Here is a 25,034-nt window from a genome sequence, read left to right as displayed (position 1 = left end):
CAGTATGCTTGTACCCAATTTTTTAAAGATTTGTCACATAAATACCAAAACTGATACCTGATTTAGATTTTCACAGTGAGCTTTGTTTAAAATTAGGGTATGATTTTATACTATTAATTTGATTAACTTATTCTGATTAAATTTGTACCCTAGTGTACAAATTTAAGTGACAGAGGTATCATATTGTGTTACAGGCATCCAGAGATGAATTTACATGTGGATTCACTTCACCTACAAGTAGAGGGAGTCTGAGCACTGACAAAGACACCGGTAATTAAGTCCTTTAAAGACTGTACATCTAATGGCTATTTAGAAATGTACCCTGTCCTGTATTTCTTGAAATATTTTATAATAAAAACTATACACGGCATGATCTCTACTAAAACTTAATTAAAATCTAACTTACACTTGCAGCCACTTTTTTTTTTTTTTTTTTTTTTTGCTTAGGTTTCCTTGTCTAAGCATCTCTCAAATTGTGTGGCTTTTGTAATGACTTTCAAGGAATTTCTTGTAGTTTTATACATAATAAAGTGTTTCAAGAGGTACAAAAAATGCTTATACTTTATTTGGCTTCATATGTATTTTGATATAATATATAAGCTTCACAATTTTAGATGACAAAGATCTAATCCCTAAAATATATCTTTACTTAAATTATCCCAGTACTTATTTTAAAATATACTTTTGATAATTCATCCTGTTGCTAGCAAGGACTTGGCTTTTCTTTACAGCTTATGGGTCTTTTCAAAATGGACATGGAATTAAGAGGGAAGATTCAAGAGGTTCCCTCATCCCAGAAGGAGCAACAGGATTTCCCGAACAAGGCAGCACTGGTGAAAATGTAAGAACCTAAATATATAGGAGCCCTAATGATGAATTGTTAGGCTATAGCAATCTTTCTTTTTGTTTAAATAAGAGGCTCTCTCCTGTAGTCCATCCTGAATTTGTAAAAAGCATCCCATAATTTTTGGAAATTTTAGCAGCTGCTTCCTATCCTGGGAGGTGCTACTTTGACATCTTTAACTGTTTGTAGGAGCCAAAACATTCATCTTTTGAGAGTTCTAACTCAGAATACCTCCTTTAACCCCTAGCACACTGTTCTAGAGAGGGAAGGGTTCAAGCTTAAAATATCTAATGTATCTTGTCACTTAAATCACTTCCTGTCAGTATTAAGTCAGCCTTTCATTCTTTTATAATAATTAACTTGGGAGAAAAAAAAGTAGGTCCCCGAACCGAGGATCTCAGCGTCCCGGTATCACTTCATTGGAATGTACTCTCCAATTCTCAGTTTTTCAAGCCTAACAGTAAAGTTTAGGGGATATGTTTGCCTTGAGTAAGTGAAACCTCATTTGAGACCAGTAAAAACTTGTCATCTGCTATGTAAAATCAGAGTCATAAAGTTAGAAAGGTTAATAAAAGTAGTAAATTTCAACTTCCAGTTTACAAATGAAAACTGAGATTGTGATTGAGGACAGTCACACAAATCTGACAGGGCTAGACCTGGACCCAGATTTCCTAATTCCAGCACTTTTTCTCCTATTATCATGGCACTCATAGTGTGTATCAGAATCCACTGCGAGGTTTAATAAAATAGATGGCTGGGCCTCAGCCCTTGAGTTTGTGATAGGGGCCTTAGATTGGACTTGCTAATTTGTATTTCTAAGTTCCCATGTGATGCTGATGCTGCTGGTTGGGAACCACCCCTTGAGAACCACTGGACTACACTCCCTTGAGGCTTTGGATAAACTATACTTCCTTGAGGCTTTGGATAAATAGTAATTTATTCACAAAGATTTCTACTTCACACTATTTAGAATTATGACAACAGACACTGTCCTAAGTAAGGCAAATAAAGGACAAAGAGGTTAAATTACTCACTAGTAGTCACACAGCTAACGTGCATTCAGAACCTAGGTGTTTTACTCCAACTGAAAGTTCTCTGAAGTAAATCCTACTCTGTTAAATGTATATCCCCCAGCCCAGTTTAGCTCAACTTAAAGTATTGATTTTTAACAAGGGCAGTTTCTTTAGATTATTATTACTCTATTCATATAAATCCCCAAATGGGTCAGATGTTGTCATGCTTAATGGATATGTGAAAAAAAGTGATTAAATAATAGAAACATAACTATTTTGTAGAAGCTCTAGTTTTTAAGTATTACTGAGTCCTCCTTATTGTATTTATCTTGTAATATCATTAGCCTTTTTTAAGATAGATTTTCTGACCTATAGAGTTTGTATTTTAATAAACTCCAAGGAGAGATTTTGAAAGTGTTTCTTATACCTCCATGTATCTTAGCTAGGTTCCTCCTTGATGTAAAAGCTGTTTTTCCTAGAATAGCCATATACAACTATTTAAAATTTTTACTCTTAAAGCAAAGGGCTTGTGGGAATTAAACATTCAGAGTCTTCATGGCTCTATCTTGATAAAGACCCAAGGTAATTTCCAGTGATATTACTAGGGGTGGTAGCAACAAAGAGTCAGCTCATTTATCTTCCAGGTAAGACATAAAATTTGGATTTATGTTTAGAATTTTCCCAAACAGGACTAATGATAAAAAAATTGTTGAGTTAAAGGCTATGGGAATCTGTTGTACCAATATTGTTCACAAAATTCCTGTTTTTATATTACAGATCCGACAGAGTTCTACAAGGAGCAGTGTATCCCAGTATAACAGATTGGATCAGTATGAAATCAGAAGCCTATTGATGTGCTACCTGTATATAGTAAAAATGATTTCTGAAGGTGAGTTTCTAGCATATTAAGCCTGGACTCCACTAGACATCTACCCCACAGGCTCAGTTTCATGCAACAAATCTCTGACCATCACCCAGAACACATGCTCTTTAGAAACAGAACTTTGAAAACTCTGACCTCAGAAATGTTCTGTATTTTATATTAAAATATGTTCATTTCATTCATATACACTTGATTCTTTAAAATAATTTTAATTTAAAATTTAATTTCTAAAATGAGGCAATAGTTTTAGAAGGGCTAAACATTTTTCACGCAGAGCATATAATGCATTAAATAACCAATGTAAACAAAAAAATTAATAATAACCAGAACTCATATTTAAAACTTTAGCTTTTATTTGACCCAGGATTTGGAAAAACATAAGCAAACAAAAAAATAGGAAGCGTTATTTGAGGGTAGGGAATGCCATAGTTGCTTTCATAGTACCACTGTATGGTTTTGTATGTTTTCAAGTTCTTTTACAGGCTCTTTTTTCCCTTTGGTATGTGATTACGAGGGGGGACCCAAAAAACCCCAGAATTATCTTCTGGAGGACAGGCTACTTGTAGTATAGAGTTCCCCTGCTAGGTGAGTGTTCCAGGAACCCATCTGTATCAGTGTATCAAGCTGGCATTGGTGTGAGAGGCTACATTCAGCTTCAGTGAATTTTTTTGAAGATTCTTTCAGTGTGCTTGCCCATTTCATGATGGGGGATTTACAAGTACTCCTGCCCATACCACATTGGGTATTCAACAGTTTCTGACCAAAAATGGCATGACCCCCATGTCCCACCCTCCCTATTCACCAGATCTCACCCTGAGTGACTTTTTTTGTTTCCCCTGGATAAAAAAGTCCTTAAAGAAAAATGTTTTGCCAGTGTGGAAGAGGTAAAAACAAAAAACGGCAGCAGCACTAAAAGGCATAAAAATCAAGGATTTCAAAAACTATTTTAAGCAGTGGCAAGAAGTCTCAGTTTAGGTGTATTGTATCAAATGGAGAGTACTTTGAAGGTGACTAAAGTTTAAACATGTAAGAATACAGAACTTTTTATAAATGAATTCTGGGGTGTTTTTTGGGGTTCCCCCTCGTATATTATTTACTAGTACTATCAGTTTCTCTTTACATTGTATGATATAATATAACCAAAAGATTGTTATAAATTACATGTTTTCTGGATCTGGAAGTAAAATCAGTTTATCTTTCCCCAAATACTACATTTATTCACACATTTCTCTCCCTTTCCTCTCCCTTCCTTATCTGAGTATTTTTGCTCAAAAAAAAAATGCAGGAATTAAGAACATAAAAGCACCTGGGTTCTGATCATCATAGTCATTGTCTTTTACTTATTTTCTATTTACTTGTTTGTCATACAGGATAAATAATAATAAAAACAAAATAAGTTGATAGCTAGAGACACATAAAACAATCGATAGACATGAACAATAAATTCTAAGGTACATTAATAAAACAGTAGATAAGCCCTGACCCTTGTGGCTCAGTTGGTTGGGCGTTGTCCTGCAAGGTGAAGGATCACTGGTTCAATTCCCCATCACAGCACATGCCTGTGTTGCAGGTCCGGTCCTGGGTCAGGGCGCGTCTGAGGCAGCTGATCGATGTTTCTCTCTCACCTCGGTATTTCTCTCCCTCTTGTTCTTCCCTCATCCCCCTCTAAAACAAAATCTTATACAGTAGATTAAATAACTGGCATCTTTAAATTCTAAGAATGTAGGGCATAAAATAAAACTCAAAGGGTATACTGAGGCTATATGATGGGCCTCCATGTTTTGGGAAAGAAATGAGTAAAGAGAAACCATTTTCAACCTGGTGGTATTTTGTTTCAGATGATGGTTCCGTTAACAACTATAGCTGTAGATCACTGTTTATGTCTTCACACAAGGTGAAAAGTGGGGGAATACAGGCAGTGACTGCTAATGTGTACAAGGTTTCTTCACAGGATAAAGATATCTAAAACTGTGGTGATGGTTTTACAATTCTTTGAATATACTATAAACTGTTGTATTGTTTAAATAGGTGAGTTTTTATCAAAGTACATGAATTTTTCTCAATTGTTTAAAACAAAAAAAGACCCAAAAGACACATGGAAAAAAAAAGCTGCCCACCACTACAGCTCAGGGAAAGTTAAGACTGGGTTGGGGGTGCTGGGGAGAAGGAGGAGGGAGAGATGCATTGCTGACTAGTTTCTCCCCTCTTCCACTCCAGTACATGTGCATGCGCGCACACACACACACCATATACTGTGGTACACGCACATGGCGTGCACACACACACACACATACACACACACACACCCCGTATACCAGTGACAAGCTCCTGGCTGCTTTTTTAATGTCATGGGTAAAACCATAACTGCTTTGCTTCTTGAGCATAGGTCTTTCTTCTTTTGTAAATGTTGACCTTTACTTGCTAAATATTTGGTCTTTGTTAAATAGGTTTTTCTTTCTTCTACTTTTGCTTTTTGACTTTTAAGAGCACGTTTTTAATAAGTGTACAGTCTGTGTCACATCTTTTTATCTTGTGTACATGTAGAGTCATGCCGTATGGTATCTTTAAAGTCATATTCATTTTATTCCAAAAAATACTGGCTTCTGAGTCCTTGTCAACAGATGTATTCTAGTTACTTGCTTAGTCAGGTTATAGCTTATTTTAGTCTTAGTCACTGTAAATGCATTTAAATGTTGAACTCCCTTGAGGTCTCCTCTGGGCTTTTCTTGTTGGTTCATAAACAGTATCAACTTAGTTTCAACAAAACAGAACTCCCTGAAGGTCTTTTGGTTCACAAACAGTAGCAACTTAATTTCAACAAAAAGATACTTTTATATGGAAGTAGAGGGAGCTGTAGTTTATTAACTGGCAATAATTCACTGTTTCAAGTCTTAGACATTTTCCAAACAATGTTTTAGTCTTATTGCCTTGTTTATTATGTCCCGGGAAATGGAATCAGAGTCAGAGGTCATCAGTTAAGGTATGGTAAATTGACTGCAAAACTGTCCTCTTGTGAAAGAAAAGCAGTTTCCTTCAGAGAGAGAGGATAAGTGATAGTTACTTCCTTTTTTCAGACTGCTTCCTGGATTTTCTCTTTATCTTAGACCCCAAAATGGAACTCTGGTTATCACCTTGAGGCTTATCATCAGCACCATGCCCTGATGCACCTGTAGGTTCCTTAGTAGTCTTTCTCAGAGTCATTTGTTCCCTGGAAGGTATCTGGCAACTGCCATCTTTCTCTGACAACCCAATGTTGTAACGAGGAATACCAATCGATCTTTTCCTGTTTGTGTAGTCTAAAGGAAATACATTTGAAGGGAGTGTTTCCTTTTTCAGTGCAAAAGAGCCAAGTGAGGTTGGATTTTGAGGCATATCTTCCTCTGAAGTTTCAGATACTACTTGAATTTCTGGGTTTTGTTCTTTAGCAATACTGGAAAAGCTCCCAGGGAAGCCCATCTGAGTAGAGGTCTTCTCTGTGGAGGTCTTACGTCTAAACATCTCTCTCTTTTTTGCCTGGCCAAGCCTGTCTTCAGAAAGATTTGAGACAGTTTTAAATTCACGCCCCCTGTGAGTACTCTGTATCAATATTGAGGGAAAAATTACAGACTTCTGGTCATCACTAGCTTCTGTGGTAGGCTTACTGGGGGTGTCAGAAACGAGCTTCTCAAGAGAGGTCTCGGCCATGTCAAACAGGTCCGGACTATGAAGTATAAGTGGAAGCTGTGGAATTTTTTGCTTTTCCTTTTCCCCTCCAGATTTTATCTCTTCAGTACCTATCAATTGCTTTAACAGTTTCATAGGCTGATACACGCTACTTCCTTCCTCTGGCTCCTTGACCGTAAAAACTGAGGCAGTCCCTTGAGCACAAGGAATGAAATCATCATCACTCTCTGAAAAAAGACTTAAATGTTGCTGCGACAATTTAAGTTTTGCAGAAAGCATTTTATTTTCCTTTCTTAGTTTATCCCTTTCTGCAGTGAGCTCGCTAATAAACTTAAGGTTTTCTTGCTGCATAGCGTAACATTCTTGCTGTAGTGTACTCTTGTATGTTTCATTCACTGCACAGCGTTCACACCTTTTTGAGCTTAACTGATCTCGCAAGGATTGAATGGTGTCATTGAGGACTTTTTGTTGCTCAGTCAACTCTTTAATTTTGGCTATGGAGCCTGTCCTCCTCCCATCTGCCAATCGCTCTTTCCTCATACTGGTTAATTTTGCCTGTAAACGGTGTAGCTCTCTGTCATGGAGCTCTTTCAGTGTTAGCCAGGTTTTCTTAAAATCGTCACTCGACACATCACATGCACTTAACTCCAATTTACCAGTTTCTGGATATATCTTATCGCCTTTCCTGTCTTCGCCACCCTCGTTCCTTGCCTGCATCATGTCTCAGCGATCTGGGATTTGGAAACGGTTGAGACAGACAAACGGCTAGACGACGCCGCTGATGAGAAGATGGTTTAAGAGTTTCTGACTAGAGTTAGGCCGCGGCAGGGATAAACCCGTCACCCCTTTTACAGACCTTATGCGAAGCTTCTCTGGGCACGGTGTGGGCAACAGGGGTGGCTCAGGAACGGCTCAGGTATTGAAAGAAGATGTCCTGGATTTTTGGTGGAAAGGCGGTCTCAGCCTTTTCACAAACAAAGCCAATGCGCAGGGAGGGGAAGATGGCGCCTGCGACCTGCCGTTGGGAAGAGGTTGGGAAGAGGCCGGAAACCCGGTGACTTCTGGGTGTCCAGCTGCTCTCCGAGCTGAGAAGCATCCAAAGGCAGGAAATTGCGGGGGGGAGGGGACCGGAAGTTATTCCTAGTTTAATTTTTTAAATCTAGTTTGACTCCATTTTAGCATTTTTATGTCGGTGATAAGTATTTTTATAATCATTAGAAACGGTCAGTACTCACGGTCTTTAAAAAAATTGGAAGTAAAGTCAAAACCTCAACACGCTTCCCTCCTTTGGACCCCTCCGTATGGTCAATATTGCCTAGTCCTCCATCGCTCTCTTCAATGGGCTCTAGCTGGGTTTGCATTCTGGTTGCACGCCTACTTTTGTGATGTCTCCGAAATGTTTATGTTTTTAGAAGAGGATCTGCTGACACCATTAGCTATATCTGAATAGGATGAAAAAGGTTTGGAAAGTTAAATGTCAGCAATTTCCTTTTTTAAAAAATCTCCATAAGTAGGTGTGTTGGAAGTAAAGAAACAGGTAAAAAGATACGTACATGTGATAGATTTAAAGAACTTTTATATCTAAAGTACTTGGGTGTGTGCGTGTTGCCAGAACTTAAGAGTTTATAATCCAAAGGCAAAGAGAAGGAAGAAAATCTGTCTTTTCTAAAGTTTACGGTTCTCAGACTTTTTGGTTTAGAGAGCCCTTTGAGTAGCGGGCAAATGTACTTGACACCTTTCCCTTCAGCAAAATGCACATAAACGCACCACCATCTTGGATAAAATTTTGGGAAGTTCATTAAAAACCCCAGGTCTGCTTCACTTCCTTTGTTTTTAGGGATAATACAAAGATTGGGATAAGCTATCCAAAAAGAACACTTACAAAATGAATAAAAATACCAAAGTTAAAATAATTACAGATTAAAGGATATATTTGAAATTAATACAAAAGAATACAGTGTGTGTATTGGGCAGAATTGACCGTGAGTTGGTGGTTGCTGAAACTAAATTATTAGTATTTCGGGGTCACGATGCTCTTAGCTCTAATTATTTCAAGAACTAACACTATTTATTCCATTTTTCAGATACCCTCTTAACTTACTGGAATAAAGTATCTCCGCAGGAGCTCATAAATATTCTCGTACTTTTAGAGTAAGTTAACTTATTGTCATAAATTTTCCTCTTTGGGGGGGGGATTTAATTTTTACACACAATAAAATATTACCTTTTCCCTGATTTCAGCATCTTATTTGCAAATACTGTAGGAAATGTTAAACTATTTTGACAGTACAGGTTCTTCACACATAGAAGGAAAATATGGTGATGAAATGCTTGTGATATTATAGAAAATTCTAGCTAATGATAGACCATTTTTATGGCCTAGCAGGAGTCTTTCTGTGATCTGGAAGACTAGAAGTGGCATCAGCTGCCCTAAGTCGTTCAGACCGGATGCTGGCTTAATAGAACAGTTTGAATGGTTGGAATTTAGAATTTGTATTGTAAGATAGAGCTGAGTAATTCCACTGACTTCAGAAATGCATAGATAGAAAAATTGATTGATACAGGTATGTTCATTCTGAGGCACTTGGAAAGATCTAGTCTTTTTTTTTTTTTTTTTTTTTTTTTTTAGGTAGAAGTGGGAAGATGTTCTTTATGGGGTGAAGCAAAAGTAGGTTTTGCAGTTGTGAGTATGCAAAACAGTTTATTCATGTATTATTAATTATTGTATTTTTATATGAACCACTGCAAACCTACTTTTGCCTCACCCCATATTGTATGCTGAGCTATTTTTTTACATTATTAATGAAAACTAAAAAAATTAGAGTGAAATGTAGGAAAATTTTTAAATAGCACACATGTAATATTGTATGTGCATGTCTACCAAAATACAGAGAGGATAATCAATACATAAATATTTACCAAATTTTGCAGAAAATGGCAGCAAACAAAACAGTTAAGATTAAAAAGAAAATAAACTACCCCAATTATATTGAAATATTTACTAATGAAAATATATGATGTTGGGGATTTACTTGAAAAGCTCTGGGAGTTAGGAAGGATGTAGGGGAAGCAGAGGACCTGTTCAGGGTAGAGGTTAAACAAAAATGACTATAGTTGATAATTGTTGAGGCTAGTGTGTGCTGGGTACGTGGGAGGTTAATATGCTATCCTCTGTAATTTTGTATGTGTTTGAGATTTTCAGTAATAGAAAATATTTTAATGCCATTATAAAAAAGTATAGCAATTACTCCAATTTTTAGGGCTTAAGAACCTTTTTTAGGCATTAATAACTGTACTGGAGAGCTTTGTTTTGATGTGTTATAGAACACAAAGGATGATTTATATTGACATATTTTTTTATGTCATTAAAATTGTATATGAAGATGTGGGCCTTTTTGATGCTGATATAATTTTAACAAATGTAGAAAGATATATGGCAGGCTCAAAAGTAGATATGTGTATATTTATTTCTGTCTACCAGAATGTATATTGTAATATGACTTAAAGTAGTCATTTTTTGTAACACATAGCTTTTCAAATATTACTTGTTAAATTGCAGAGAAAGATAGTACTTTACTAACATACTACTGTTTTTCTTTCTAGAGTGTGCTTGTTTCACTTTAGATACATGGGGAAAAGAAACATAGCAAGGTAATTCCCACAGCATGGCAATTTCCACTTTTTTCCTTTTCTTCCAACAGAGGGCAATCTTGATCATGCCATGTAAAAACTAGATGATTTATTTTGAATTCACTTGAAACCTATAAAATTTTACTACCCAATGTCACCCCAGTGAATTCAGTAGAACTTTTTATAAAAGACAACCCATGATTTATGTAGCATATCTCAACTCAAAGTTTAAATTAAACTAATGTGAGCCAATACATTTAAGTTTTGCAAAGGGTAATAGTTAGCCCTGTATGCAGAGTTTCTGTCCTAATCTTGGAATAAATGCTGTCTTTTCTCAAGGATGGGTGAGAAAGGGCTAGATCCAGGAGAAGGCAGGAAACCATAAACAGAGAATAATTGTAATGTCTGTACTTATATTTACAAACTATCAGTACTCACCTCAGTTGCCAAGATAAACAGAAATTTGCAACAGTGATTGGGATATACATTATAAATTTTCTATTTCTTCTTTTTGCTGTTTACATCTTACTGAAATAAATACTTAAAAAATGTTTGAGGGATCCTAAGGAAAATATTACTTATTTCAATGAGATATATTTTAGGGGAAGAGTTAGTCATTAGAGGAACTCAGATAATCTGAGTTCATTATTTTATTTTAAATTCCGTTGCACTTCCAAAAACTGAAGAGGCTGTTTAGATGGGGATTATAATTGTTGAGTCTCTGGAACATCCTAATAATAGATCATTCATGTGACAATTTCCACTGTCTTTCCTTATATCTTGAAGCTGGCATGGTAAGTACCACCCTGAGCCTTAACCTGTAACATTTCTGCTGACTCTCCCACTATGTTTCCTAGGGAATAGACAGACTCTTTTTTCCTTCTTTTGTTCTTGTATGACCGAGTTGTAATTTTTTAGTGGAACTTTAATAATATTAAAGGAAAAAATTGCAAACTCTTGCAATAGACATATTTAAATAGTAAAAGTTTCTGGTCCAAGTTTAACTCAAGTTCAGAAACATTTGATTTGCACTCATTCTTAAACATCCAAGAATTACACCCTGCCCCCCACATTTCAACTCTTTGAGGAGCCCCCTCACTGTTTTCACTGACTCTTGTCCTTCCTCACCTCCTGAGAAAAGACTGAATCTTACTTGAGTGTTGTTTACTTTACACCGATGTTTTGATAATGAGGAGGGAAATAAATAACTTTATAAATTCCGTAATTATATTTTTATAGTATCAGATCTTTTGAATATACATTAAAACTTCATACAATTTTCAGTGTTATCTCATTTAAGCCAAGTAATAATTGGAAGAATATTGATCATACTATAGTGTTTATGTAGAAACCTAATCTTTTTTTAACATTTAAAAGCACCTAACATTGAGATACAGTATTAGAGGACTCCAGTTCCTAACTAAATTTTATTTTAGGGTGCATGATGCCTGGCTGTCAAAACACTTTGGAGTAGACCGAAAATCACAAACCATGCCAGCTCTTCGAAACAGATCAGGAGTAATGCAGGCCCGGCTTCAGCATCTTAGTAGCCTGGAAAGTTCATTTACACTTAATCATAGTAAGTGAAAATGTGTGTAGGGTATCCGTTTGAAACAGACCTATTAATACTATTTAACCTTAAAGAAGTTCTGGTTTAAATAACCAGTGTGAATGAAAATGATTTCCCATACATAGATCTATTTGCATATTTGTATTTATATACCATATGTTCCTCATACATGACTATAATAAAATATGCATGGGCTTTTCAGCTATTTTAGGTAATGGTATTTTTTTCTTAGTTCAGTATTAAAGAAATTAATTTTTCCCACTGAATTGTTGTTCTTATTTACATTGGACATCCTTCATTGCTACGTTAAACTTTAATACAAATAATAGCATAATGGTATAACATAATAGTACATATATAATATTGATTTAGAGTTAGTGTTATTCAATGATTTTAAGGGATTACACATATGAGCTGACTGCAGAAATTTAAGAACTGTACATTCTGTTTGGGCAAAACTGCATTTCACACAGGTTGAAGTATTGACAAGGCAAGTAGGGCAATGGAAGCTGTCCCCTGAAAAGCAAATGTTGGTAAAAAATCAAAGAGTGGTAAAACTTTCATTTCCATCCAGTCCTCTGAAGCTTGCAGAGAAGGAAGCCAGCAAAAGTGGCCTTATGACAAGGACTACTAATAAAAACAAATGTCTTGAGCTGATGGGCCCTGATCTAACAGAGTCAAGACCTTTAAAAAATGTGTCTTACAGCCTGCGTGGCCTAAAATGCCTCCCACTTTATTTCCTTGTAACATCACTATAGTTCATCATTGAAATCTTGTCTCCAAAAAAGTGAGCACCTCATTATGTGTGCAGAGCTGTTGATACAGAGCTGAAGTCAAAACTAGTAATCTTGATTAACCAAGACCATGTTTGATTCAGGAATAAATACAGTGAAACTCAATTAGATCTGCAGATACCAAGAGCCTCCTCTCTTCTTGCTTGTCTCAGTTTTTTGGGGGCAAAAATCATTCAGAACTGTTACATGGATCTCTGTGTTTGGCAGCTATAATTTACATTATTTTATCCTAGGTTCTACAACAACTGAAGCAGACATTTTCCATCAGGCACTTCTTGAAGGCAATACTGCTACTGAAGTTTCTTTAACAGTACTAGATACCATATCATTTTTCACCCAGTGCTTCAAGGTAAGAATGAAGAGTTAAAATTTAGTAGGCATCACTGCTAAGAAAACATTATACAAAAAGTAACCAGTCAGGAGCTAGTGTGGTGAACAAGTCCCAATGAGCAATCAGGAAATTTGTGGGGCTGAGCTTGGCTGCTGTGAGACCTTGGGAGTTCAACGAGGGGATTGGACTAATTTGCTCTCAAGCTCCCCTCTCTCTCTTAAATTCAGTTGTTTTATTTTTGTGTTTAAAAACAGTTCTCTGTCATAATTTTTATTAAAATAGCCAGTAATTTTTAGTCCAAATTATGATTGAATCAGTTTGCTCAAATGCCTGTTTTGATGAGGTGTCTTCTTAGGCTAGATGATCTCCAGACAGGCAGGCTGGCTGGCTTCCCTAGTCAGGCGCTTAGTGTTTTTTCTCAGATGTTTGCCTCACAGTACGAGTCATCACTGCTATGATTAAAAAGAATAAGGTAAAGGCAATGACTTTGCAGGGTTGTCAAAGGAGTAAACGGGGATAATGGGTGTGAGAGTGCTTTAAAGAGTAAAAACTATATAGCTGTAATGTAACACCGTTAGGAGAACTCAAAAGTGGAAAAGTCTTGCTTGCTTTCACCTGAGTTATGCAGGTAACTTTTTCTTTACTCCCCCTTCTGTACTTTTCGAAGAGGCTCATAGGGAAAACTGAATTAGAGATTGTACTAATAAGAAATAGGTATCAGAATCCCTTTATGAAATACTAAGTTTTTCTCATTTAAAAAGCAAACCAAATTCATTTTTCATTGTGCCAATAAATAAGGATATTTGGTCTCAAGGCTTGTATTCCTTCCTCCTATTCAGATGCTTATTTAATTAACAAACATGCCTCTTGGTGGATGTCAGGCACTACCCTAACTGCCTTATAAATATTAACTCAGTTGTTTATTGTGGGGCTTGGAGAGGGAAAGGCGAGTGACTGCAAATGGGCACCAGGGATGTTTTTGAGGCAATGGAAATGTTTTAAAATTGGAATGTCATGGTTGCATAACTCTGTAAATTTACTAAAAATAATTGAACTGTACACTTAAAGTAGATAAATTTTATGGTATATAAATTGTACCTTAATAAACCTAAAAATACAAATATGAACTCACTTTTAATCTTCTTAATAGCTTTCTGATATAGATTCCACTATTATTCCCATCTAAAAAATGAGCAAACTGAAGCTCACAGGGAGGTTAATGCCACAGACCTGGTATGTGACAGACTCAGGATTCATATCTAGGCCCATTATCAAAGAGTCCACACTTGGAAGTGACTAAGGGAAAGAGCTAGAAAAATCTAACACCATTCATGGATTCTGGCTGTCGATGCTACCATTAGATTTGTCACAACTTTCCATATTACTTTGGTTTTTGGTTGTTTTCGACCAAGTTGTAACCTGCTAGTTTTTTGGAGGGATAGGAAAATAGGGCTGGAGAAGCTAACCAATGCTATTTTTTAAGGTTCACAATCCAGTAGATATTTCTCTACAATTTGCTGTTTTTTTCCTGTCTCTCTTTACAAGGAGCATTTAAAACAATTTACATGGTCTGTTCAATTGTGATACCTGTTATTTTCTCTATTCATAGAGGGGATAACTTTTCACCAGTGGCTAAGCATATCTTGACACTAAACATATTTCGAAAAGTAGATAACAGACTTTTAAAATAGGACTGTTGTTTTCCTTAATTCTAACATTATTTGGTTTCCTTCAGAGAAATACAAAAGCCAGTTGCCTTGTATCCATTATAAACTTACTGATTTCTTCATTGAGAAGAAATATATTTAGTTTAATAGAAATTATTCTTCCTATACTAGTTTATATTTAGTGTGTTACATTGGAAAAATAATTTTTTAATCTATGCTTAAAATGATAGAATCAAGTATAGATGTCGTTAATGTAGTATTTTGAGATTTCCAAGTTGAAGGATGACACAGATGTTTTAAAATTAAACCTTTTGTTTTTCTTAAACTTTCAGTGGATTGATAAGCAGGTACTGTCAAGTTCTCTCATTCTGGGAAGTGGGTGGTATAAACTATTGCTACAAAATGTATGTTTTCATGTTTTGTAGAGTCAACTTTTAAATAATGATGGACACAATCCATTAATGAAAAAAGTATTTGATATACATCTTGCTTTTCTTAAAAATGGACAATCTGAAGTGTCACTGAAACATGTATTTGCCTCATTGCGAGCTTTCATTAGTAAGGTAAGGAAAAAAAGCTTTATAGCTGCTAGTGGGATTGTTTCATGGCAGGAAGAAAAGATCATTGAGATGACATCAACAAACCTCAGATACTGAACACATTAAATCAGTACTGCCTTTGTAAATATAGATACAGAGCAGCCAAATAGGAGACTCTGGGTCTGACCCAGAGTCTCCTAAAATCAGAACATGCTTTTTATTTCACCTTGTCATTGCTGGGCCTTTTTCAGTAAGCTCCTTTAAAAAGTACCATTTTCATATTATAGCTTTGCCACTTTTTCTTTTGTTTTGCTTCTTTTTAAAGTGTTACACTGGTGCATATGGGAGACAGCTGATCCATGTGGATGTTTCTCTGTCACGTTGATGTTTCTCTCGCTCTATTTCTCCCTCCCTTCCCCCTCTAAAAATAAATAAAATCTTTAAAAAATAAAGTATTATGCTGAAGATAAGTAAGCTACTAGTGCATTCGTATATAAGTACTTTGAAAGCAGATACTGAGTTTTATAACCCCAGAAGTCTTGTGTAATACCTTGCAAAATGATAGACACTCAATTCGTGGTCAAATGGATGAGCCCTATCTGTCGGCTGTAAATTCTCAGGCAAATTACCTCATTTAAAAAAAAAGAAAAAAACACCTCAGGCTAGACTTTTAGGAATAACATGACTGAAACAGATAGCAAAGACTTATTTCTGGTCTGCTTATGATAACTTTTCAAATGTAGTAGGAAGCATCATAAACCAAAATGGAGTTAAAATTTTGGAAAGGCACAGTTTAGGCCTTCCCCTCTGGTAGGTATAACTCCAACAAAATAAAAAAAATCCAGTTAATTGATGTGTATAATAGGATAACTAAGACATCATTACATGTTGCCTTTAATACAGACTTTAGGTAGATTTGAAGGTTTTTTAATTGCTATTCTTGAATACAATTTGTGAATAAAGAAATAAATGGAAAACTGAGTCAAATTATAAGAATCTTGTTAGAAACTAAGGGAAAGACATTAAAAAATAATTTAACAGTTACTGGCTAGGCTCTTACTGCTGTTAGATACTATGTCAGGAATATAACCTGAGGGCTTGTTTTCCAGTAGAGGGAAGTACACTTGCACACACACCCACATCCATAAATACCATTAGGGTAAAAGAAATCTACACAGAGAACTGCGGGTGGGCAGAGAAGAAGAGGAAACACTTTAATTTGGCAAGTTTCTCTGCAGCTGTGGAGCTAGGAGTTAGCTGGACTGGAGATAAATGGGGACGAGATCAGTGTGTACACATTTTAGGAGTTAGACTTCATCTGTCAGACATCAGGGAGTACTGAAGTAACGCAGTTAGATTTGTATTAACAGAGGCTTGTTGTGTACAGGGGAAAATATCTTTAAAGAGTAGTGTGGAAAATGGCTGGGTGATGATACAGAAGGCAGCAATAAGACTTGTTGCAACAGGCTAGATAAAAGATGAAGGCCTAAAGTAAGACAGTGGAAATGGAGAGTCAAAGGCAGATGTAAGACATGGAAAGAATATAGAATTTATAGAATCTGGTCATTAATTTAGTTATTGTTTAGTGGGCCATGATGACTGGTATAAAATATAAAAAAGACTACATTTGGGATAAAAGGTAATGAGTTCTGTTTTGTGGCCCTGTTGAATTTAGGGTGGCTAAAGGATATCCAGTTATAGCTGCTAGTATTACAGCAGCTCTGCTCTGGAGAGAGCAGCTTTGCTCTGGAGAGAGATATGGGTTGCCTAAATGTGGAGTCATCAACTACATATTCATCTATACTGTATTTATTGAATACCTTCCACCTGCCCAGCACTGTAGTAGGTACTGGAGATACAATGGTAAAATCTTCCACTCTGGGGGTGGGTGGGGAGAGAGACAGAAAATAAACAGATAAATAAAATCATAATTATGGTAAGTTCAGGAAGGAACCAGGGTGCTGCGATAGAGTATGGTGATTTGTGAGAGATTTTTTTTTAACTTTAGATAGGTTTGTCACTTTTAAAATGAGACTTGAAATGTGAAAAGGGACCAGCCATTTGAAAAGCTCAAGGAAGAAGACTGTAGGGAAAAGGACATGCATATTGCAAAGGCCCAGAGTTGGATAAGAGGTTGAAATTCTGGGAACTGAAAGCCCAGTTTAGCTGGAGCATAGTAAACTAGGAACATCATCAACATATGAGTGATAGTTAAAGCCATGGGAGTGATTTAATTTCTCATGGGGTGTGTATAGAGGAAGAACAAAGAAACAGGTCAAGAGAAGTACATTGGAGAAAAATAAAATGGAAGGGGTGAGAAGAGAAATCTGTAGAGGAGATGAAAGTGAGCAATCATGGAAGTAGGAAGAAAGATAAGAAAGAAGGATATCATGGAAGCTAAAAGGGGAAAGAGTGTAAACATTACTATGAGATACAAAGTGACCTAACAAGATATGGGGGAAAGGGAGTCCATTGGAATGGACAGTTTTAGGGCATCGTGGATGATTTTGGCCATTGCCCACTCCGAGAAATTATATGGGTAGAAGACAGTATAGTGCATTAACATTACAGCTATGCCCTCCCATACACCTTTGTTTCTGTACTAGAATTTCTTGTCCAGCAAGATTTGTTTTAATCTGGTGAAACTGTCGATGAGATTTCCTGGTTGCCAGTAAGAAATCCTTTATTAAACATTCATTATCTGCATAGCATTACACTTGGTGTTAAAATGGTAAAAAGAAGCTAGAGTCCTACAAATCGGTTTAACTTCAAGATTCCCCAGAAGTGGTTTTAAAAAGGTTGGCCCTCTTGCTGTGGCTAGTGTGGGTCAATTGTTTGGAGTGTCGTACTGTGACTGAAAGGTTGTTGTGGGTTTAATTCCTGGTCAGGGCACATACCTAGGCTGTGGGTTCCATCTTTGATCCCTGATCTCCAGTCCAGGTGCATACAGGAGGCAGCCGATCAAAGCTTCTCTCTTTCTCGCATTGCTGTTTCTCTCATTCTCCCTCCCTCTCTCTCTAAAAGCAATGAAAAAAATGTCCTTGGGTGAGGATAAGAAAAGGGGTTGGCCCTCTAGCTTCACACTCCCTGAAAAACTCCATTGTGTACCCTGAAGCAGCTTCCTCCTTGCTTGCCTAGACATGTAAGCATGGCAGATTTTTAACAAGCCTATGCTATATGTATAGTTTATCTTCCACAAAGCAGACTGAATATATTATCAGAGTAACAACCACTTAGCTGTTTTGAGTATTGGTCAGTCACTTTTGTACTCACTTTCAGTGCCAGAATATGTGTTTTAAAGTAGAGTTGACATACAATATTATATTACTTTCAGGGGTGCAGCATAGTGATTTGACACATTCCTCAGATTTGATCACCACAATAAGTCTTGTAACCATCCGTCACCAAAGTTGTTATGATAATATTGACTACTTTCCCTATGAAAAATGTATCTTAATTAACACTGTTTATGGGTAGAGGACGCATGTGTATGTTTGTGTTGTGTACACTTCATCCATACCTCATTTTGTTAAAACATCAACTTCACTTGCTGAATAGATCCCCACTATAATTTGCTCAGCATTTGGAAGTTCATAATATAAGGAACTGTTTAAATATAAAGCAGAAGGGTAAGTAATACATTTCATTTTTAAGGGACAGGTTGAGACCCATCAACCATTCATCATTTCAGTCATTTATTAATTTAACTCTTATTATCAAGAACCTACTTATCTTTTTCTCCAGACAGTGCTGAGCTCTTCTCAATCTGTAGCGTTGATTCAGTACCTCACATTTTTGTACTGACTTAAACAGACTCGAATAGTTTTGTCATTGGTACATACTGGCCTTTATATTTCTAACTAGTCAGGGTTCTCTAGAGCAGAGCCCTGGTCTTATGTTCATTATGTATCCTCAGAGCACCTAGCATGGTTTTGGGTAGGAATATAGTAGGCATTTGATAGTTGATTGATTTCTGTGATTAGATTTTCAGATACTTATTTATGTTTTTCCTGTTCTTCAGTTTCCCTCAGCCTTTTTCAAAGGAAGGGTTAACATGTGTGCTGCATTTTGCTATGAAGTTTTAAAGTGCTGCACCTCAAAGATCAGCTCAACCAGGAACGAAGCATCTGCACTTTTGTATCTTCTGATGAGAAACAACTTTGAATATACCAAAAGGAAAACCTTTTTGAGAACACATCTGCAGGTCAGTGAAAAATCAAAGCTCCTCTTTTCTATTCAGTCTTTAGCCTCTAGATCAAGATCTTGAGCTACCCAGTTCAATACAATAGCTGTCAGCCACATGTAGCCGTTTAGCACTTGAAATGTGACTAGTCTGAATTGTGATGTGCAATAAATATGGCTTTTGAAGGCTAAGTACCAAAAAGTAAAATATCTCAATTGTGTTATATTTACAATATGTTGAAATGGTATTTTGGATATATTGGATTAAGTAAAATATATTAAATTCACCTGTGTCTTCTACTTTTAATGCAGCTACTAGATAATTTAAAATTACATACATGGTTCACATCACATGGTTCGCATCATATTTTTATTAGACAGCACTAACCTAGAGCATAGGTGTTAAGAGTGTGGACCCTAGTTCAGGTTCCAGGACTAACACAAACTGTGTGACCTTGAGCAAGTTTCTTCCTTTGTCTGTGCCTCAGTTTCTTCATATGTAAAATAGTGGTGAATATTTGTACCTGCCTCATAGGATTGTTGTGAGGATTAAATGAGATGATTAAATAACAACCAAACTCTTACTAAATATTTCACAGCAGGTAATACACTTTGTGTTTTTCACATTCCAGCATGCCCAGTAAGTAAAAAATGAGAGAAGTCTCAAGGAGTAGTGAAAAAAATGGACTTTGAAATCAGATCTAGTGATCTTAATCATAGCTCAGCTACTTATTCAATACTGTGCAACCCAGGCAAGTTCCTCAATCTGTGTTAACTATTTGCCTCATCTGTAAAATGAGGCCAAACATATTTCACCTTGCAGGGCTATCATGAAGGATAAAAATAAAGAGTGCGTAGTGTCAGGCAAGATGACTAGCCCATTATAGATGCTTAGTACATGGTAGTTGCTATTTAACATCTCCATATATATCTGCTTATTTGATGAAACATTTCTGAACTAAAACACAACTGGGACTTCTTAGCTCAGTAGACCTCTTTGTGAAATGGGAATTCCTTGGTCATATTTATATCTTCACTGCCGTAGTCAGTCCCATGGGAGTTGTTTATTGAAGATGGGTTATAAATGGAGAAACAGTTATAAGCAGGTTTTTAGATACGTCATCAGTTATGTGGAAAGCTGATGGATGTATATCGTTTCTATAAAAATCTGCTATACGAGGCGGGGTGGGGTGTGTGTGTGTGTGTGTGTGTGTGTGTGTGTGTAGGCATTGAGGAAAAAAGAAAAAGAAAAAAAGATCATGGACATGAGCAACAGTGTGGGGATTGCTGGGGAGTAGAAGAAGGTCTGGGGCGATAAGCAGTGATGGGGGCAGACTTGACTTGGGGTGGTGAACACACAATACAGTGTTCAGATGATGTATTATAGAGTTGTACTCTTGAAGCCTATATAATATCGTTAACTTGTGTCACCCCAGTATTTTTTGAAAATCTATATAGTTACTTTTGGATACTAGGGGTAGCATTACATTTTGGGGCTTTTATAATTCACCTTTATATGAGTTGTCATTTGAATACCACCTTCCCTCAAAACATTTCTGCAATTAGTGTGCCAGGATGCCTGAAATTCCCCACTAGGGTCTGTTCTTCTGGATCAAAGCATCGGTTCTCTCAAGTCCATTATTTAAATGTAAATGAATTAATAAATGTGAGGGCTTAGAACCATGTCTAGCACATAGTAAGTACTCAAGAGTTTACGTTTACTACTACTACTACTACTACTACGTCTTTAATCCTCAGAGCAGTTCTGTAAAGCAGATATCATCTTTCCCATATTGCAAATGAGAAAAATGAGGCACAGAAGGGTTAAATAACTTTTCCAAAGCCCCACAGTAAATAATTGGTAAAGACAATATTTGCATCTGAAGCAGTTTGATTCTAGAGTCTGCATTCATAGCTTCTAAAGTATCCTGTTTCCCAAGACCAGAGCTGAAGCATGCAGCCATTAACATCTTAGCATGAATCATTTAAGCATTCCTCAAAGGTATCCTGAGAGATTAAAAAGCACCATCAAAGACCATTACATATACTGCAGTCTAAACCAGGTAGGTACCAGTCAGAAACAAAGAAGGAAGCTGAGGTACTGGAGTTGGGAGTTTGGGACAATGAAGTGGACTATTTAAAAGGAATGAGAATCCATCAGAGCAAACATCATTTATTCCCAACTTTCCCATAGCTACTACCTGGCAAACATATTCAAAATGGAGACCTGACCACCGTTGTTTAAGTTCATTATTATGAAACAGTTCTGGATCTAGCCATACTGATGAGTTTTGAAAAAAAAATCACATCTAATCGAGAAAAGTCCCAATAAAATTTAAAATTGGGACCTTTGAGGTTGCTATTTCAGTAGAAGAATTTAAACCCCCTCATGTCTGAAGAAAGTAGATTACAGTGGAACTGTGTAGAGTCTTTAAAAGAAACACTTTATGTGAGTGATTATGGGCTTATATAATGATGAAAAGACAGCATTTGCTCAAAAGGTAATTGAAAAACAATGTTTGCTTCTTCCCACAGATAATAATTGCTGTAAGCCAGCTGATAGCTGATGTAGCACTAAGCGGAGGATCAAGATTTCAGGAGTCTTTATTCATTATCAATAATTTTGCTAATAGTGACAGACCTATGAAGGTATGTTCTCGGTTCAGGTAATAAGTTAGAACCACCGTCATTGGTAGGGAAGTTTACACTGCTAGAGTGAAACTGTTATTGGATTCATGACTTCTGATAGAATAGAGTGTATAGAATGTAAGCTTTACGAGTCAAGGCTTTGTCTTGTACACCACTGTATGTCTAGCACCTGGAACACTTTCTGGCACATAGCAGATAGTCCCATATTAGTTCAATGTATGGATGATTGACTATCCATTCATTCACAGTTGTTATAGTTAGTAGGATTTGAATTTTCTGTGGGCTTAATTTCTAAACTTGCTCAGAAAATAAGTGGATCCTTTCTTTCTAAACAGTTTTTAACTATTTATAATATTGGTTAATTAAGCACTGAGTTTGAAATTTCACAAAATCTCACTTCTTAGAGCAGTTAACAGCTGCCTGATCCATTGCCAACAGATGAGGAATGGCACAGAAGGGATTTATTATCTGATGAATTTTAAGAATCATCTGTTAACTGATTGTGGCTTGCCCCAGATGCTTCTTGGCATACCCAAAGACCCTGAACTCCAGTCTTCTGTCTTAACCTCTATGCTTAAAACCTATTCATTTGTTGTTTTGTTGCACAGCAAGCATGTTCTGATCTTCAGTGATACATGTGTACAAGGGAAGAGGAGTCCTTTGCCAATAAAAGATGTTTCCTCCCAGAGGAATTATCTCCATTCTTGGGAAAGGTCATCTTCCAGCATAATTTGACAACATTGTTTAAAATCTGAAAAAAAATAAAGCTCACAGTCATAGCATCCTTGATGTTTGGGACGTGTAGAATCTATGCAGCAAAAAATATTCTCACAGGAACATTGCTTAGACTGAAAAAACAAAACAAAACACTGAGTAATGCCAGTGTCCTCAGGCTGGGAAAGTTTTCTTTCCAGCCAGTTCAGCTAGTTTCCCAGGAGAGAAATGTTGAATTTATCTACTCCCATTTATCTACCCCAACTACTCCCATGAGCACAGAAACAACTTCTGTAATTTAGGATCTTTTATTCATACTCTACGAGTTCATTTTACCAGTTGTTACCATCCTTAATTCCATATTACATAAAAGTCGGATTAGCAACTTCTTTAAAGTACATGGCGTCTGTTTGGCTCTCTGTGATAGGAAATCTTTTGCATGACTCATTTCTGAAATGACATAATTTTTTTCTGGTACTATTTTCTGTAGTATTTTCCACACTCTGTGCCCAGTTCACTATCATTGCCACTGTAGTGATGGACACCAGTCTTGGCCAACATGGCATAGTACTCGCTTTCAGATTTCCTCAAGTGTGGACAGTTGTTGGCAAGGATGAGCAGTTTTGCTTTGCCCTGTCTGATCATCTTCAGAGTCTGCTTGTACTTTCCACTTTTCATAACAAGTTGGAGCCTAGAGTTGATCGACTCAAGCGACTTTTTTGTCGTCTTTGCGCCACCATCTCCTTGCTTTAGGGGCGGGATGGCCCCCAGCCAGGAGCAGTCTCCGAGATGACCAAGGGTCAAGAAAGGAAAGGGAAGAAGGCACTTTTAAAAACAAATTCCTCCACATTTGGTTATATTCACATTGGAAAGCTCCCTAACTCCTATATTTGTCCCTTATTCATCTTCTTTAATCATACAGATAATTGTGATTACTCCAGTGGGGCTAAGAGAAAATGATAAGACTATCTTAGTGGCCATAATAATGAGCAAACTCTAACTTACCAGTTTTAGGGGACAAAAATGACACTTTGACAGAGGTTAATAATCTCTTTAAACTCTTTAGAGTATTCTCTGATTTCATAACCTCTAATTTGTGTAAGTGGACACTTTTGTAATATGGTTTTCACCTTAATGTATGTGGTAGTTGGTGGATGGGATAGATATGCCTGTCATTGTGGAAGAGTGGCTAAGATCACTATCTCTGGAGCTAGATTACCTAGATGTAAATCCTTTGTCTACCACTTAGCAACTGTGAAACTTAATGGCTGTGCCTCTCAGTTTCCCATTGGTAAAATGAATTATGATAGTACTTCACTCACAGGGTGGTTGTAAAAAATGTACATGTTGTAAAAATGTGTAAAACACCTGATCACTGTCTGATACAAAGTATACTGTAAATTTTAATTTAGTGTTTTAACTAAAATTACACAGTAAGGTGAATATAGATTACGCTCATGGCTGTAGAATTCAGTGGAGGAGCTGTGGTTCAAAGCCAAGTCACGTGGCTCCAATGTCTATGCTTTTAGGTATTGTAAATATACTGCCATGAAGTTTAGTGCCTCTGCAGCCTGAGCTAGTTGGATATTTTAATAAGAATCAATTTAAAGTTCTTTAGGCGTGCCTCATGCCAAGAACCAAGACCTAAATATCAAGGACTGTAACAAGGATTTAAAAATCAGAAGTTATTCCTAGGATTCAATGCTGAGGCTTAGAGCACATTGCTAATATTGATAAACATGTCCTTTTTTGTTTTTGAAATTAGGCAACTGCTTTTCCTTCAGAAGTCAAAGATTTGACCAAGAGAATTCGTACTGTTCTTATGGCCACTGCTCAGATGAAGGAGCATGAGAAAGATCCTGAAATGCTAATTGATCTCCAGTATAGCTTAGCCAAGTCGTATGCAAGCACCCCAGAGCTCAGGAAGACCTGGCTTGATAGCATGGCCAAGATTCATGTGAAAAATGGAGATTTTTCAGAGGTAATTACTTAAGGCTTTGTTCTAAACACAACCCTGCCAAACCCCTGGAACCCATTCTAACTCCTTCTTCCTTGGCATCCTTTTCCAGGCAGCAATGTGTTATGTCCATGTAGCAGCTTTGGTTGCAGAGTTTCTTCATCGAAAAAGTAAGACATTTCTGTTATTAGAGATGGGGAGAATTTCCGTTAGCACAATAGTTTCTATCTTTGTGGTTAGCAACTACTCATGTGATATAACTGAGCTCTGAAAAACTATGTTCACCTTTAGCTTCATGCAATGTTTAACAGAAGTTGTTACTTAAAAAAACTAGATTGTTCACTTTGCCTTCTGCTTTAAGAGTTAAATAGCACAGGGCCAAGCCTGAAATCCAATGTTTATTTTCCAACACTGTCTCCCTGGAAGTCTGCCACAAACAAAATTCTTCTCAGGGTTGATGAGAAGCTCCGGATAATACTAGTCACTTACTTGCCCCTCATCTGCCTCCAGTTCACCATCAACTGCCAACAGATTTTATCTCCACAGCCACTTTAGTGCAACAGTTCCTTGGTATCAAAGGGAGTCAGCACATCAGCAA

General features: G+C 36.7%; 1 protein-coding gene across 2 annotated transcripts in view; it reads left to right on the top strand.

The window, feature by feature from the left end:
* Positions 1-25,034, top strand: part of DOCK11 (dedicator of cytokinesis 11) — a 175,127-nt gene that overhangs the window by 118,055 nt on the left and 32,038 nt on the right. For both annotated transcript variants that reach the window (XM_054580328.1, XM_054580327.1), the window contains 12 exons: positions 195-270; positions 732-841; positions 2,635-2,746; positions 8,488-8,554; positions 10,007-10,054; positions 11,470-11,612; positions 12,631-12,746; positions 14,821-14,958; positions 18,956-19,138; positions 21,652-21,765; positions 24,245-24,460; positions 24,549-24,606. In XM_054580328.1, coding sequence (XP_054436303.1) covers positions 195-270; positions 732-841; positions 2,635-2,746; positions 8,488-8,554; positions 10,007-10,054; positions 11,470-11,612; positions 12,631-12,746; positions 14,821-14,958; positions 18,956-19,138; positions 21,652-21,765; positions 24,245-24,460; positions 24,549-24,606 — 1,381 coding nt within the window. The remainder of the gene's footprint in view (positions 1-194; positions 271-731; positions 842-2,634; positions 2,747-8,487; positions 8,555-10,006; positions 10,055-11,469; positions 11,613-12,630; positions 12,747-14,820; positions 14,959-18,955; positions 19,139-21,651; positions 21,766-24,244; positions 24,461-24,548; positions 24,607-25,034) is intronic.

Source organism: Pteronotus mesoamericanus, unplaced genomic scaffold, assembly GCF_021234165.1.
Source record: "Pteronotus mesoamericanus isolate MK-2021 breed Mesoamerican mustached bat unplaced genomic scaffold, CSHL_Meso_final contig_57, whole genome shotgun sequence".
NCBI classification, from domain to species: Eukaryota; Metazoa; Chordata; class Mammalia; order Chiroptera; family Mormoopidae; genus Pteronotus; species Pteronotus mesoamericanus.
The sequence above is the reverse complement of the archived record's forward strand: the minus strand, read 5'-3'. Positions and strand labels throughout refer to the sequence as shown.